At 39.3% G+C, this 16,523-nt stretch overlaps 1 protein-coding gene across 6 annotated transcripts in view; it reads right to left on the bottom strand.

Moving 5' to 3' along the window:
• Positions 1–11,161: 11,161 nt before the first annotated feature.
• Positions 11,162–16,523, bottom strand: part of LOC126762716 (klarsicht protein) — a 97,837-nt gene continuing 92,475 nt past the window's right edge. For 5 of the 6 annotated variants that reach the window (XM_050479668.1, XM_050479667.1, XM_050479669.1 and 2 more), the window contains 4 exons: positions 13,736–13,911; positions 13,253–13,671; positions 12,962–13,184; positions 11,162–12,895 (listed from right to left, as the gene is read on the bottom strand). In XM_050479668.1, coding sequence (XP_050335625.1) covers positions 12,020–12,895; positions 12,962–13,184; positions 13,253–13,671; positions 13,736–13,911 — 1,694 coding nt within the window. In that variant the 3' untranslated portion in view covers positions 11,162–12,019. Of the gene's footprint in view, positions 12,896–12,961; positions 13,185–13,252; positions 13,672–13,735; positions 13,912–14,210; positions 14,701–16,523 lie in introns of those variants that run through there. The other variant, XM_050479673.1, reaches the window with a different exon arrangement.

Here is a 16,523-nt window from a genome sequence, read left to right on the forward strand (position 1 = left end):
CAAAATATTGTCTCCAGAGCCATGAACGAGGAATTCGTATTGAAATACTTTCTTGGTGTTACTTCAAAGATAAATTTATGGCGGCTTTTATTTCGGGAATCTAATACTGGTAAGGAATAAATCTTAGTTATCAATAGAGTTTGTATGGACATACACTACCATATGTACTCCTTTGTGAGGCCATAGAAAAGAAGAACTCCTGTGTTCGAACTTACAAATTAGCAAAACGCTTAGTAGTCAATACAAATATGCACAGGAAAATCCATTCCCGCCAACTCGGTGGAATGTCTGAAAGTATGCGCTCCCAAGTACCTAAGTCTTGACCTGCCAAACGCGGGACAGCCAAGAAGGAAGTGTTGAGTTGTTTCCACCTCATCTTCTTCCATACCGATTCTGCAAATGGCGTTTGGTGGGATTCCCAGCCTTATCTCGTGGACGCCAATAGGGCAATGCTCCGTGAAAAATCTCCAAACTAGGGAGAGGCTAGCCTTACTGAGAGCAAAGAGGTTACTAGCTCTCTTCCTAACGATAATGGATCAAAAGGCTTTTACGACAGCGAACGCTGGCCAAGCTTTTGCGAAGTTCAGTTATCCCGTTCCTTTTCCACAGATAGCGGTTCTAGGCTGCCTTTTCTTGCTAGCTCATCAGCTTTACAGTTTCCTGCGTTTCCGGTGTGGCCTGGCATCCATACCAGACTTATCTCAAATACATTCGATGCTATTGATAGCGAGATTAGGCACTCATTGACCAGCCCTGAACGAATTGTTAATGTGTTCAAGGCTAGTATCGTCCCTCTGCTATCAGAATGGATGGTCACTTCTCTAAAGGAGGCTGCACTCCGAGACAGTAAATCGAGTGCCACCTTAATGGCTGCAACCTCGACCTGGAAGACACTGCAATAGTCAGGAAGCCTAAAACTGGAGTTGATAGAGAGCTGCCGACAGTAAACACCTCCATCAAGCTTCTCCCCAAGCTTTGACTCATCCGTGAAGAGCTTCGCTATCCCTCTCCTCTAACGGCTTCATAGCAGCCACCACCCCCTCGCCGGTATATGGGTGGAGAAGGAGTCGCCAGTGTTCGGTTTGTCGACTCCAAGATTCGAGTGATCCGGTATGAAGTCGAAGAAAATAAGAGTGAGGATTCCTGAGTCTTCAGACACTTATTCTTTTAAAAACCTAGACTCTCTGAGTATGATGCCAACTTTCGCAACCATACACCTTCCGGCGATCACCAGTGAAGATGTGCAAGAAGTCGTTAAGTTCCATGGTTAGAGTGAACCTTAGTGCACCACACATACTTTTGGGCGCCAGCCGTTGAATGCTCTCGAGTTTCTTTGTAAGTGTGGTCTTTTCTAGAGCCCTCCACCACATAAATACTCCGTAGAATATAATGGGATTGACTATGGTGGCGAAGAGCCAGGGGACCACTTTCGGTGAGAACCACCAACCTTTGCCAATGGCTTCTCTACAACAATACAAGGTCGATATTCGGTCTACATGAAAGCTTCCTATCCAGGATGAGCCCCAGATATTTCACTGTATCCGCTAGTTGCAGACGGATGTCTCCCAATTGCGACAGCGGTGTCGCCGGGATCTTGTATCTTCAAGTAAATAAAACTATCTTAGTTTTATTTGGCTTGATTGCGAGACCGTTTACGACAGCCCAAATTGTTGCGAGCGTATAAAAGTATATGTTATTATGATCAATGAATGGCAGCCGGCGCCAAAAAACGCGTGTACACCAATTTGCCTAAATACTTTATTGTTACTTGAAGCATTCTTACGCAGAGAAAAAACATTTAGTATTGGCATCCGAGGGTTGGAAGGCACAGATGTTAAGCCATGTAAATGGAACCGTCAACCCGTTCTTCAGTCACTGCAATCAGACTACTACTTGCTTTCCGGCCCAAATGGCAACGCGCTCCCTTGCACCCACAACAAAAGAAATGCGTAAACGCAACTAATTTTTACGACTTTCGTATGCAAATTGTAGCAATTTTATGAGGCAGTGCATTTTGAAAAAAAAAATCGGTTTTTTGGCACCCCTCTTGGTTAGCAGTGTCGCGCCTTGCCAAGTACAATGCTGTGCCCACTTTAAGGTGGAACAGGTATTATTTTTCTTTCAGCAAATTGCTGTGACTTTCTTTGTGAGACGTTCTTACAATTGCTGGATTGTTGGGTGTAAACATTACTTTTATGTTTGTTAATTTGCTTTCTTTTTTCCAGCGAATTTTCCTTATTTTCACAATTTCACGGAAATTTGCATTTTTAAACCAACTTGAACTTCAGCAAGACGCGAAGCTGAAGAGGGAGAATGGGGATGTTTTCGCGTTGCGCTTTGTCTCTTTGACTTTTGGACCTTTCCTGCATTCTTTAACGTTTGTTAAGTAAAATTGGAGTGTAATAAATTAGAAAAAATGTGCAAAGGGCAACTTTTAATTAGTCGCACATTGAAAGAACAATTGACTCTGTTAGATTAATCGCCCGTAAATTTCGTTAGAATACCAAATTTAAACTTTCACAGGTTCTCTTCAAATACTTACATAGTAATAAATGAAGAGTAAAGAATAAAACCAATACAGCCTTATTTGATGGAAATGTTATCGTAATTGCATGGAAAAGGGCATCCAGCTGCCTGTTGAAATACTAATTTAAAAAGGTCAAAGTTCAATATATTATTGCCTTAAAAATTGTATGTATATCAACTTCTAAGTATGTGTATGTTTCAGTTGCTAATATGTAATTTAAGCCGGCTAATTCCTGTGAGTGATGCCCAGAGCATACTAAAATTATGGAGGGAACACTTCTCCAGCCTGCTGAATGGCATTGAAAGCATAACACCAGGAGATGACGATGAAGCAGACGTTCCACAGCCCGACCATGAAGAAGTTCGAATAGCAATTACCCGTCTGAAGAACAACAAAAAGGCGGGGGCCGATGGTTTGCCGACCGAGCTATTCAAATAAGGCGGCGATGAACTGATAAGGAGCATGCACCCGCTTCTTTGTAGAATATGTTTGGACGAAAGCATTCCCGATGATTGGAATTTAAGTGTGCTCTGTCCAAAAACAAAAAGGGAGACCCAACAATCTGCACCAACTACTATGACCAGATATTCACCATGCGCCAAATCTTGAGAAAAACCCGCGAAAGGAAGGTCGACACACACCACCTCTTCGTCGATTTTAAAGCTGTTTTTGGCAGCACGAAAAGAAGCTGCCTTTATGCTTCGATATCTGAATTTGGTATCCCCGCAAAACTAATACTTCGATACCAAACGAGGTTTCAGAAAAGGCGACTCCCTATCGTGCAACTTCTTCAATCTACTGTTGGAGAAAATTGTTCGAGCTGCAGATCTTAATAGAGAATCTCCTATAAGAACTGCTGGCGTACGCCGTTAGTTCGGCTTTCTCCAGAATGGTGAAACAAACGGGTCTGGTAGTGAACGAGGGTAAGACGAAATATCTCCTGCCAACAAACAAACAGTCGTCGTACTCGCGACTTGCCTCCCACGTCACTGTTGACAGTCATAACTTCGAGGTCGTAGATAATTTCGTCTATCTTGGAACCAACGCAGAATAACTCTTGCCAATAGGTGCTACCTCGGACTGAGAAGGCAATTGAGAAGTAAAGTCCTCTCTCGATGAACAAAGACCAAACTCTATAAGTCACTCATTATTCCCGCAACAACAACAACAACTGATGAGTGGACGTTGCGAGTTTTCGAAAGAAAGGTTCTGCGGAAGATCTATGGTCCTTTGCGCATTGGCATGGCGAGTACCGATTTCGATGCAACGATGAGCAGTATGAGACATACGACATTGACATAGTTCAGCGATTTAAGAGACATCGGCTACGCTGGCTAGGTCATGTCGTCGAATGGACGAAAACACTCCAGCTTTGAAAGTATTCGACACAATACCCACCGGGAGAAGGAGAAGAAGAGGAAGAAATCCAATCCGTTGGAAAGACCTGGTGGAGAAGATCTGGCTTCGGTTGGGGTCTCCAATTGGCGCCATGCAACGAAAAGGAAGAACGACTGGCGCGCTGTTGTAAACTCGGCTATAACCGCGTTATTGGTGTCTACGGCAACAGAGAAGAAGTACAAATAACTCTATTTTGTAACAATTTTATTGTTTAAAGTTGAAACAATAAAGTTGTCTGCCATACACTCATACATATGCGCCGATTCCGCTGACTGATTTGCATAATTTGTCCACAATCAGTGTTTGCATAACAATTGTTACAAGCCTCCAAGCCTCGCACAGGCGGATAATTTGATTTGCGCACAGCCTTTCGTTTCCGTTTGATTCGATTACTGCGAATTATTTGAAATGTTAAAAAACGCTTTCGTTGCGCGCCAAGGAATGCGCCCACAACAAACACACTCAAATATTAACCCCTTTTGTTGGTGTGGTAAAGAGCTGCAGCAACACAAACAAAACCACATACCTACAAACATACTCATGTGCGGATATGTGTGATACGTATGCCAGTGCACATGTCGAGACCACCAGTAACCCCTTCATCAGCAACGACTGATGAACCACCCCTTAGTCATAGCCACATGTTTTCGGCAACAATCGAATGTTTAAGAAATCATTGAATTGCCGTTAGGCACACACATATGTACATATATCTAGCGGCTTTACAAGTGTCGTGTAGTGGCGTGTTATCCTTAAGTTGGTAAAACGTATGTTCGTGCTCGCTTTAAAGCGTTTGTTGGAGTTGCTGGCAGTGGCACATGGAAGATGGAAGATTTATTGCCAATTGGTGGCGACATAAATCGTCGATTTGTATGATTGCCAACAATAATCGATTGAATAATTGACTCGATATGGGACCAATGTGAGGGCGCTGCGCTACGGTGGTGGGTGAGGGCTGCTGGGAGCCTACCCAAACTGTAGCCAACACTCGGTACAGTGACACAATTTTTGACCAACATATTGGCATCAAGTTTAGCAATAAATCATTGTTCAGTACCCGTCTGCTCACATACTGTGATCTCGAGCATGATGATGTTCCAACGCAAGAGAACAAATATGTATTGAAGTTTGCACATGCCATCCTACATACAGATATTTTGTATAAGTAAAATATTAGAACGAAGGCGTTGTCCATAAAGAGCGAGCGCGTAGTTACACTAGAGCGATTTGATTTATAGGGAGCCAAAAAAACAGAGAAATCGCATATGAGAAACATGTTCTTTGATCATACTGAAGAACTTTGCCTAAAAGATTATTGACCTAAAATCGGTTTCGAGCCAGAGAAAAAAATATTTTAAACTCGGCCATTCATAAGCCATTTCCGGTGACCTCTCGGAAATAAATGCGACCGCGTTGGCTGGATACCTTCTTACAGGATCATGAAAAATACGTGTTTTAGTTAACTTAGACCTTGGACGAAGGAAAAAAAAACTGAAAATTGAATTTTAGGCAGTCATTTTTACAAAAAAATGAAAATCTGGCACATTTTTTTTTTTCAAATAGTTGTAATCGAAAAAAAATCCTTCATCCATATTTTTAAGAATTGTACATATCTCAAAGACCTGTGTAAAATTTCATGAAGATCGATTGAGTAGTTCTTGAAAGATCTTGCCAACCGACTTTAAAAACACCGTTTCAAAAAAAAAAAATCACGTTTAAAGACGACGCACTTAGCCTCAAGCCTGCATAAGTTCTCAAGGCTGCATCTTCGTAACTATTTCTCGGGTCTACTTGAAAATTTAGGACAATACTTTAGAGGTGTTGTAGAATTTAATGAGACAATAAAAAATCAATTTTTTGAAACCGTAAACCCATGTAACCCCTTATGTTAAGTTAAATTTTTCGGTATTATAAAAATTTCGTCATCAGTTTTTGAGATATCCGAATGAAATAAACATACGTACACTTAAACATTCTATTGATCTTCCATACAAGCGATTTTCAGTTATTTTTGTCCCGTTGCCTACCTTTAAACAAAAAGCTAAGAGAACGTAATTCTGAAGAATTGTTTTCCAATACATGCTTAAGAATGATAGTGAAAATAAAGAAAATCGAACAGCTTGGTAAACATATATTGTGACAAAAAAAGCATCCGGAAATATTAGAGAAGTGAATGATATGGGGCTTGAAAATTGTCAGACAAGTGTTAGAGAGATGGCTCGACATCTCTCCGAGCCCGTTTAAATGATTTTGGTGGATATTTTGAGCATGAAACTCGTTTTTGCTCGACTTGTTCCGTTAAAACGGTTTTTTTTTCAAAAAGAGTACCATAAACAGGTCTCTTTGGACATGCGAATTCCGATCCCATATTCATGGAGAGTATTATAACTGCCAATGAGACATGGGTTTATGAATTTGACATGGAAACAAGTCAACGATCATCGGAATGGAACCCGTTTTCAGTCGATCGAAGATAAAACAAAATTCGCTGAAGGAGCTGAGGGACATCTCAAAAAGTGCTTATGAAAAGTGTTTCGTGGACTGGAAAAATCGTTGGCATAAGTGCATTACATGTGATGGGGATTACTTTGGAGGCGACAAAATAAATATTGATGAATAATTAAATATTTTATTTACAATTTTCGGGTACTTTGTGGTCACAGCACAAAAGCCGCCATGACGAAACAGAAAACTCCTCACAAGTTTTTAAATTAATATCATTTAGCTATATTCATTCTTGAACTGTTCTCATTGAGTTTTCCAAAAATTAATATTTCAATTATTTTCTCATTGCCAAGGTGCTATATTTAGCAGAGTGTGGGTAATTTTAGTTAAGTGCATAAGAAGAAATTTAATGAAAATATCCGCTTCCAAAAGTTGCGTAGAAGTATGTGTGTGTGTGTGTATTAGGAGCTTTCTCACGTCTCCGTTATTTTGATTTGATATTGTTAGCTTATTATTTCAGTATATCATTATGATTTCGGTGTTAAATAATGGTGGGAGGGGTGTCGCCTGTGAGTCTTTCAAGTCAAAGTTGCTCATTGTCTTACCGTCTGGTTGACAGAGTGGCTTATGCCACAAGTGAGTGGTAAGAAGTCTGTTTTGAGCCTTGTAGTTGTTTTTCATGCCCAACACCACTACACCACTACTTGTTGTGAGCGTAACGGAAATGAGCAGGAACAATGGTTGCATAATTTTTCAAAACATAAACGGCCGTGAGGCTGAAAAGCGTCGAAGAAGACTTGCCTCGTCCATAGCGTCATCTACTGAGGGTACCAATTTGTAGTTGCTCCTGCGGCAGTCGCACTGATGTACCATCATTGTGTTGACAACAAATTCGATTTTAGCACCAGCCGCCAGCAATTATAATAATATGCTTACTTATACAATATTTCAGATTAACTCCCACCAGTTTGTGGTTGTTGCCCTTGTGTGTGTGTTGTTGTTGTTGCATCTGAAAATAATTTACATAATTTCATTTGCGTTGAATTGACACTTGCCTGAGCAGCCAAGTGACGACATGAAGCTCGCACACACACACACAGTTTTTAGGGTTCGAGCGGGGTTGAAGTGCTGTTTCGCGGCTTTCAAGAGGTTAAGTGCGTCATTGTTCGAGTTTATGGCATATTGATGGGCGTAACAGCAACTTTACTTTTGCGACTGTGCGACGCGGGCCAACGCGGGAAAGCTAGCAAGTTGAGCACACAATTATGTTGTTCTTATTTGGCGGGGTGCGGAAAAGCACTGAAAAATGATGTTTTTGATTTTGATTATGCAAATTTAAATGTTAGAACAAGGTGGTCGCCCTTCAAAAGAGCAGCATGTAGCTCACATATCTGCGCTTGGCTGGCGATGTGAATGCAACCGTGTAGGAGGTGTAGCATTTTGAAATAGAAAGTCGATTCTGCTGCCTATAAAAATTCATGCCTTTGAACTCTGACTTGTAATACCGGAAGTTGTGTAAAATTTAAGAAATCTCTGTAATAAGTTTCACAAATATGCCTTTGTATATCTGCGTAGATATCACTGTGCTATCGATAACAATTAAAAGTGTAATCGTTTATTTGCTCGGCCCCAAATTAAGCGAACTGAAGCATACCGGAGGGAGTCATTTCTTAAGTAAATGTTTCAAATAGCCCAATACTGTACAATAACCCTGTTACAAACCGTTAAACGATACGGTTGACTGCTTCGGAAAGGTTTTTCAACCGTCCTCGAACGAGGGACAGCTACTACGCCAACAGTCAACTGTCGCGGTTATGCCTGGATATTTTAAACTCTTCTTTTCTGGTCAACTAAGCAATACTTTTTCATCATCAATGCGGTAAACTCACATGTATGCACGCTTAATGTCTTTAAATGGCACAAAACGGTTTTCTCGAAGCGGTCGTTTGAGTTTGCTGAATAGCCAGAAGTCACACGGAGCTAAATCAGGCGAATACAGTGTTTGCGGCACAATATTGGTTGCAAATTTGACGAAAAATTCATGAAAAGTGGAGCAAAAACCAAGAGTTTTCGGCCCATGATTCCGGCCTCTTTTTACGAAAAGCTTCGCACAAACGACGCATAACACTCAAATAGTATTCCTTGTTGACAGTTTGGCTGGTCGGAAGGAATTCGGAGTGCACCACACCTCGATAATCGAAGAAAACTGTCAACACAACCTTGTTTTTTTCATCTGCTTTGACGTCGTTTTTTCTGCTTCGGCTCACCTTTGCCACGATATTCGGGCAATTGATAATCTGTTTGATTGATGAAATCGGGTTGTAAATAAAAATCCAAGACTCATCGCCAGTAATAATACGTTTCATGACATCCTGATAGTCGGTAAGCAGATGTTAAAGCGACGCGGTTTTTCGAAAAAATTGAGTGATTTTGGAACCAATCGAGCCTTTACTTTTCTTAGGCCCAAATGATCTTTCAAAAAGGTTTTTACTGATCCTTCCGATTTTCAACGATGTAAGTAAAATCTCTGACTGTTAATCGTAGATTCTCAAGCACCAATTAGTTTATTTTATTGACGTGTTGATCATCAGTTGATGCTGATGGCCGTCCTGGAGGTGGTGAACGCGTTCTCAACCCTCTGTATAATTTGTACTAATCAAAAACACTTGTTCGCGACAAACAATTATCACCGAAGGTCTCTTCCAACATTTTGAACGTTTCTGCACCAAAAATTTGATTCCGTACACAAAATTGAATGGAACTTCTTTGTTGAATAATTTCACTCATCGTTAAAATCGCCGAAAGCACTTTATGTACTTCGTAAAGACAAGTGTATACTAAACACTAATGATTATTTTTATGTGACATTTGACAGAGATGTCACTGATAGTCATTTTCGCGCGAAATTTAAATTAAAAAGTCTTACTATTTTTTGCCCACAGTAGCATAAGTTCAATTTTATATTGATTTAAGTTAGTCTTGCCTAAAAAAATTTAAACTTGAGCAGTACATTCTCGATAACGGTACTTTCAACATTTCAAAAATAGACGATTTTATAATAAGTAAATTCATTTGTAATCCATAGGAGTTTCGGCGTAGTTTCGACCGACTTTCATCTCTGCCGTTGCCACGTCAAAGTTGGTTACAGTAGGTTATGAACTGACATCCCTTCCACGGTATTGATCAGAGTTAATCTCTTGCCAAACCGATTATCACCGTCACGGAGAAGCTTTTGGCAGATCCCCATTTTTATTTTATAGGTTAAGTAGTTAACAGCTGCATATTAAATTCAACGAGTTTGTCTTAAAATTAATTTGATTAATTGAAATTGTTTAATACATAATCATTATTTTATTCACATTTGCTACAATTTCATAAGAGCGCCATCTGCTTATCTATTGTTTGTGTTATATTATTGATAAGTGAAAGATAGGTGTCGCTGCAAAGCAGTAGTAACGAAGAAAAATGAGTTTATTTTTAATTTTACAAGTAATTTCTACACTTATTATCAAACGATGCAAATGCGGAGTGTAAAAAGACGTTCCTAGTATGAAATGCCGTTTTCTGAGTTGTTTTTAAATCAGAGATCTGTGACATTTAAAAGCCGTTTCAAAATAATATGTATGCAAAAACCAATCGGAAACTTCCACTGTCGCTATGAGCTCAAACTGACAAAATTCTTGTAAACTCTACCCATCTCCCCCTTTCTAGCTTTAACCTTCCCTCGAGAACCATCCGCATCTCACTTCTGAACTTATTTACACTAACATTTTATATATTGCACTTGGGGCAAAGTGGGTTTTGTGTTTCTCCTCCAGATGTAAGGTCCTCCATCTTATGTACCAATTTGTAGGATAACTGCTACTTAACGCCTACCAGAGAAACAGTCAACACTTTTACATTGTCTCTTCATGTGGTTTTAGAAGTCAACAATCACCAGACTGTGAGCTCGAGTTGTTTCATGAAATTCAGGGAACGCTTGGGCAATTGAGTCTAGAAACTGCTTATGAAAATTGGAGCATTATTGAGACGCCTTCGCACAAGTTTACTGCACACGTTAAACCCGAATTCTTATTTTATTTCAGCCATAATATCTCGGGAAGATTTAATAGTATCAGCCTTGCTTTTTCTCATGATGGCGTTATCAGGATTTTCCGTTGTTTAACGTTATGAAGTTTTATGCCACTTTCCTCGAACAATTCATAATTTTGGCAATCGGAATACAACGCAAATTTCCACACATTTTTTTTTAATTTTAACTTGATTTAAAGTGTTCCATTCCTCTGTCCATGACTATACCAATCCATGCTATAAATAAAACCATCTTCAAACGTTTTGTCTTCCGTGTAAAATATACGTTTTTATTAAATATATAGATATATATTTTTTTTTGTAATTGCCCATAGAAATATGTTTATAAATGTATATATGTTATTATGTATATTAGAATTCTCAAGTAATAGAAATATTTAATGATTGTTAGTTTTGTTTCGCCGCATAATTCTCAGCAATTAGTGTAAGCTAAATATAAGAATAAGTAGAATAGATAAATGAAATGTTTCTTTTAGAATCAAATATACCAACTAAGGTAGGATACTTATTAGATTAACTCCATTTTAAATAAGAGTTGTCAATATTCACACCTAACTAGTTGTTTTGTAAAGTATGAAGTGCACCTAAAGCGAGCTTCAGCTGTTGCACCTATTAATATAATAGAAAAGGAATTCAAGCGTTTACTGCAAAATAGCTCAAATTTGAAGATATTGGGCATCCAAAGTAAAATGTCAGTCATCAATTTGTAATTCATCATATTTGTGTATATGTGTTGGTTTTCATTTAATATAGTCTGAAATTAATTTACCTGCCATCGCTTTTAGTTTGATAAGTAATTTCATAAGGAACATTTTTAAATATAAGTTACTGAGCCATTCGCGGCCCCATATGTAATCAGGCACTTTAGTGTTTTCGAAACAAAAAAGTAGCTGTATATTATCCACCCAACAATTTCTGCAAATTTCATAATAGTTATTGCTCTACTAACTCAATAAACATTTAGCTATCGGCTAAATTGTGAATCATCATAACCTTTCGTAATATTCGCGCAATTTAGAACAACTTTACTCCTTTGGAATATGCCGCAGTGTTTTGTGCTCACAACATTGTGATGCGTCTAAATTGACGAATTCCATACAATATAATCATTCCAATGATTTCAACATTCAGCATAATGACGGAATTTGTGACACCAATACACCAAACCATTTCTAGTAATGGCTGGTTTTCATATTGATATGCTATTTGTTTTCCAAAACGCTTTTTGCAGTTCCACCTTCTCCTTTCAATTACTTTTAAAATCTAAATAATTTAATTGCCTTCACCTCTAAATTAAGTGTTCTATCATCCCCTCTCCATCCCAATTATTCCACTTTGCATCTTATTAGGTATCGATTTTATCTAAACAATGAAAAAAATCTATTGCAATTGGAAATTTGATTGGGTTTTTTAATATCCCAACAATATGAACCAATTTCGAATGCATCGGATACCTTCTTAAACGGTAAGCTGTCAACTTGAGCAGCAGGAGGGTCGTATTATGACTCGCCACGTTAGTTTCTACCCTAGCCTAAGGAGCAACCGATAGCAAGTATTTCAAATCGGTGGAGGACCACGTATGTAGCGCAATTGAGGCGTAAAACTCATTGATAAATTGTTGAGGTTGTCACAACAGTTGGGCTGCATCAGACAAGCGGCACATAGGAAGGTTATTAGTGCCAGTTGCATGGGCACCGCTGCCTTTGCTATGCGCCAAGCCCAACTATTATGGGGTAGCTTATCGTTCTTTTTGTCTGCTGTGTCTAAATCAAACTCCAAATCCGGATCATCAGCGGGGTCACCAGAGTCCGGGGCAGCGGCAGACAAATATCTACTAACTTCGCTGGCATCGGAAGCGTTGTTGGTGTTGCTGTCATTGTTGTTATCCAAATTGTTATCTGACCCTGAAGGTCTTTTGTTCTGCTTTCTCTGTCGGCCATTTCTTGTTGATGCTGCTTTACTTGGCATAGCGGCGCTATTCTGGTCATGAGTGGGACTTCCTTTTTTGCCAAAGGCATTGCCATTAGATTTAGCGCTCTCAGTGCCTTTGACGCCAATTTCAGTAACAGGTACGAGTAGTTGTTGTGCTTCGGTTTTCTGCAATTGCTGTTGCATTTTCTTATTTTGGTGCGTGGCAGCTGTGCGCACAATCAAATCACGACAAGTATTTTGCAAATTCTTGAGTTCCGCTTCAGCTGATTCCATGCGCACTGCAATCGATTTCATTGCTTCACTGCCAGGTGCTAGCGCCAGTTCAAGTTGCTTTACTAAACGTCGTAATACACCGAGTCGGCGCTCACGCTCAGACAAACCGCCATCCGAAGTAGCGCCACCATCCGAAATGCCAGAATCCGAAAGTGAACCATTTGAAGCAGTGAATTTTGCAATATGTAATATGTGGTTAGGGTCCAGATGTTCCCGCACTGCAGTGAGCTGTGTATCAAAAGGATGAATTCCAATTAATTGACCTTCAATAGTGTAATAACGGCGGGTACTTACCTGTTCTTCGCTGACATTTACACGCTCCGAAAGTAATTTAGCAACGACTTTCACATTCTGTGCGAGCTCCACTGGCGTTGTTTGACCTTTATCTAGAGCGCCCTCCAGTCCTTTCAGTGTGCCGCGATCATGACCGAGCGCTTGCTGAAATTCGTACAGGCCACTTTCCAATTGGCGCCAAGCCAGCAACGAGTTTGTAAGTGTCTCCAATTGTGTGTTTATCCTGTAGAATGAGAAATGTGAAAATTTTGATGTTGACTGAAACCAAAACTAACCGTGACATTTTATTACCTTGCGTCAGCATCATCCCATGCACTGTACATTCCACTCACTTCGTTCTTCAAATGCTTATGGAATTCGTTCTCCGAGTTTATTAATGTTTGTATGTCCAAAACTTTTGCATTGCTACCAACGGTGCTGGTACCAATCGAAGCGGACAGCTTCTTTGTAGCATCATTTATATTTGTAGTCACTGTATCCATTTCCCCTTGCAGGCCTGCAGGTGTTGAACACTTTGCTACCTCTCCTTCGGTGACACTGGGCATAGTGTGGCTACTAAGCGATTCAACATCGACTTTTCCAGCATCTTTCAATTGCTCCGCTGCTATGGCATTCTGCAAGCGTCTCTCTTGCCGCGTTAACCAACTGTGCACACTGGCGTTAAGCCGTAGCATATTTGTGCGGTAATTTTGCAGTTCGGTTTTCTCATTCTAAAAGACAGACAGTCGTTAAGTCAAGCAAGTTATAAACGAACTGAACAACTCTTATGCTTACCTTTAAAGCCTCGATGGCGACTTGGATTTGTGGCTCTGTATCCAGTAGCTCAAATGTGCCGCTATCACCCAATTTGCTAAGCGAGTGCTTAAGGATGATCATCTCTTCTTGCATCTTACGAGCAGATGCAGCATTTTCACTCCAGTTCAGCAGATCCTCCCAAGCCGCTAGTAAATCTGAAATTAAAGTGCATTGTAGCCGGGTGAATGAAATGAATCGGATGTGAGTAGCTAAGTAACTACAAAATCAACGAACCAACGCCGAGTTAATTAAGTTCAACGGTTCCCTCAAACGGAACGTTTACGCACGAATTACGCTAACCACCTGACCGTGCCGTTTGCTATTGACTACAGTGCTTCAATTGAAAATATGACGGTGCATTTTCAAATCGGCAATCAACTCAAATACTATATAGTTTGCACTTACATCACTAAATCTCAAAAAAATATATGAAAATGTGCATACGTGTACATACATTTTTATTTAAAACATGAAAGTAATGCGATTTAGGCGATTTTGTGGAAATTCCTAATATCACACTCCTTATCAACAATGTTTGGGGTCCAAATATTTACACAAACATGAATGTATTACATATACATAGTATGAGGCTTTTCGTTAGCACAAACGTTACATGAGCCGAACACTCATGCTTTTATAAAATTATTTTGCAATTTGAAGTTTTTTCTGGCATAAATTCACAGTAATAAACTGCAATTGCACATTTTAACTGTAAAAACTGATTGAACAAACAATCTCGGTGCAAACACACACATATCACTACTTCGTATGATTATCGAGCACGAAATTAATCTCGCTTAAGCGACCGCACCTTGCGAAGCTCAACAGTGTACTGGTCGTCCGTGCTTCAGATGCACTTACATTGAGTAGGTTGTTGCTGAAAGGCAACCAACACACAAAGCAAGCAACCGAAATGCAATCAAGTTCGGTGCGCCGGAGCAAGTAATGAGTCAGAACTCGACAAGCCAAACCGGCGATTTGCATGATTAAATGCACCACTACGAGAGTTTTCTGCGCAAGACAAGGCCACAGCCACAATTCAAGTTCGATGCTTAGATGTATTTGAGCGCAGTTACCTAGTGCTGATGCATGAAATTATAAGTAGAAGTGGTGAAGTGCAACAACTGATTTGTCCATATATTTACCGATAGGTTGCGTTGGTATTTTTGGTGCTGGCTATTATTCAAACCTACATATGTATCTTCATGGTCGCAACTAGAATTTTCTATACCATCTATGGGTTTAGTAAAAAATTTCTAACTTTACCTGAATATGGTAAAAAGCGCTAAGAGATGAAAGTAAACAAATAATGTTGTTTGGCACGCAGGAGCCAAAGTAATTATTTTTTTTTTGTTAATCGTTGCCGAATAGTTGCCGAAAAATGGTGCTATGGTTAATTAGTGACACACATATTCGTTTTAAATCAATTAATTTCTTGATTTTCAGCTGATTCGAATGAAAAATGACTAATAAGCAATAAGCTTAAGCAATGACAAATATTATTATTTGGATGTTTTGACATCAGCACATATTTTTAAACAACGCGTTGTTGCTTACGAAATGTCAAAAAAACAACTGTGCTGAGCTTCGCTAAATAAAATGGGATGTGAGCAGCAATTATCCGGCCGGACGCTTGCATATTGTATATGTATGTTTGCTATGGAAAAAGTCGAACAGAAAACTTGCTGGAAATGCGACGTATTTGTTTTGTTTATCACAAGTCAATGCACTTTCTGTAAATATATTGACATTAAGCATTTAGTAACCATATGCATATATGTACATATGTATGCAACTAGTTTAACTTAGTATCTTTCGTGCAGCTACTAACCCGTATAAGTATGTGCATGTGCACACGTAGTAAGCAAACGTGACCGCGTCACAGATTCCTAATGAATATGCAATTTCATTCATATGAAGGTGCTGGTGCTGACCACTTTTAGGTTACGACGGAAGTACTACTCCGCAAATTATATGAAATACAGTTGAAATTTTACAAATTCCAGTTGTAGCGCCGGTGCAGTGTATGAGTGAGTGCCATGACGACTAGAAAAATGTTGAACAAAAAAGGGCGCCTTCGAAACTGAAACCGCATTTCCAGCTATGAGCGGCCGTTTAGCATTTAATTATTCCAATATTGAGGCTTTTACTTGAATATACATTTCATATAGTGGACAACAGAACAACTTGAACTGTGATTTAATTTTTTGTTGCCATGGTTCAAGCAGAGACCGGTTTATGTGAGTAGCAAGAGATAAGGCCAACAAATAAATAAGTATGTACATATAGCATGTATGCATATCTATTTATGTACGGGTTTATGTATGTACGCAAGCTTTTGATACGGTCTTAATGGAACTTAAATTCATATATGGTATTAATAAATTATTTCGAGATTGTTTTAGGCTCTTCAAGTCAAAGTGGGTCACAAATTAGAAACAATTGGTAAGCTATTGCAAACAATTTAGAAGATGCAACGCAGTTTCTAACAGACAGTCCGCGCACATATTGTGATTTTTTTCCATGCTGATTGACATTATACGTAAATCGTGTTCCAAAATTAACGCAAGATTTAAATTTTTATATGTAGAGGATGTCCCAAAATCAACATAAGATTTAAATTTGCCGCAATTTTTTTAGGAAAGTGAAAAGTGTCTTCATTATTGAACAATATTGCAAAAATAATGAAACCTTGGCGCACTGTTTGGTGTGAATTTTAGGCTGGATGCATAATTGGACCACACTTTTTTCAAAATGAAGTATTTCA

Source organism: Bactrocera neohumeralis, chromosome 6 (assembly GCF_024586455.1).
Source record: "Bactrocera neohumeralis isolate Rockhampton chromosome 6, APGP_CSIRO_Bneo_wtdbg2-racon-allhic-juicebox.fasta_v2, whole genome shotgun sequence".
Lineage (NCBI taxonomy): Eukaryota > Metazoa > Arthropoda > Insecta > Diptera > Tephritidae > Bactrocera > Bactrocera neohumeralis.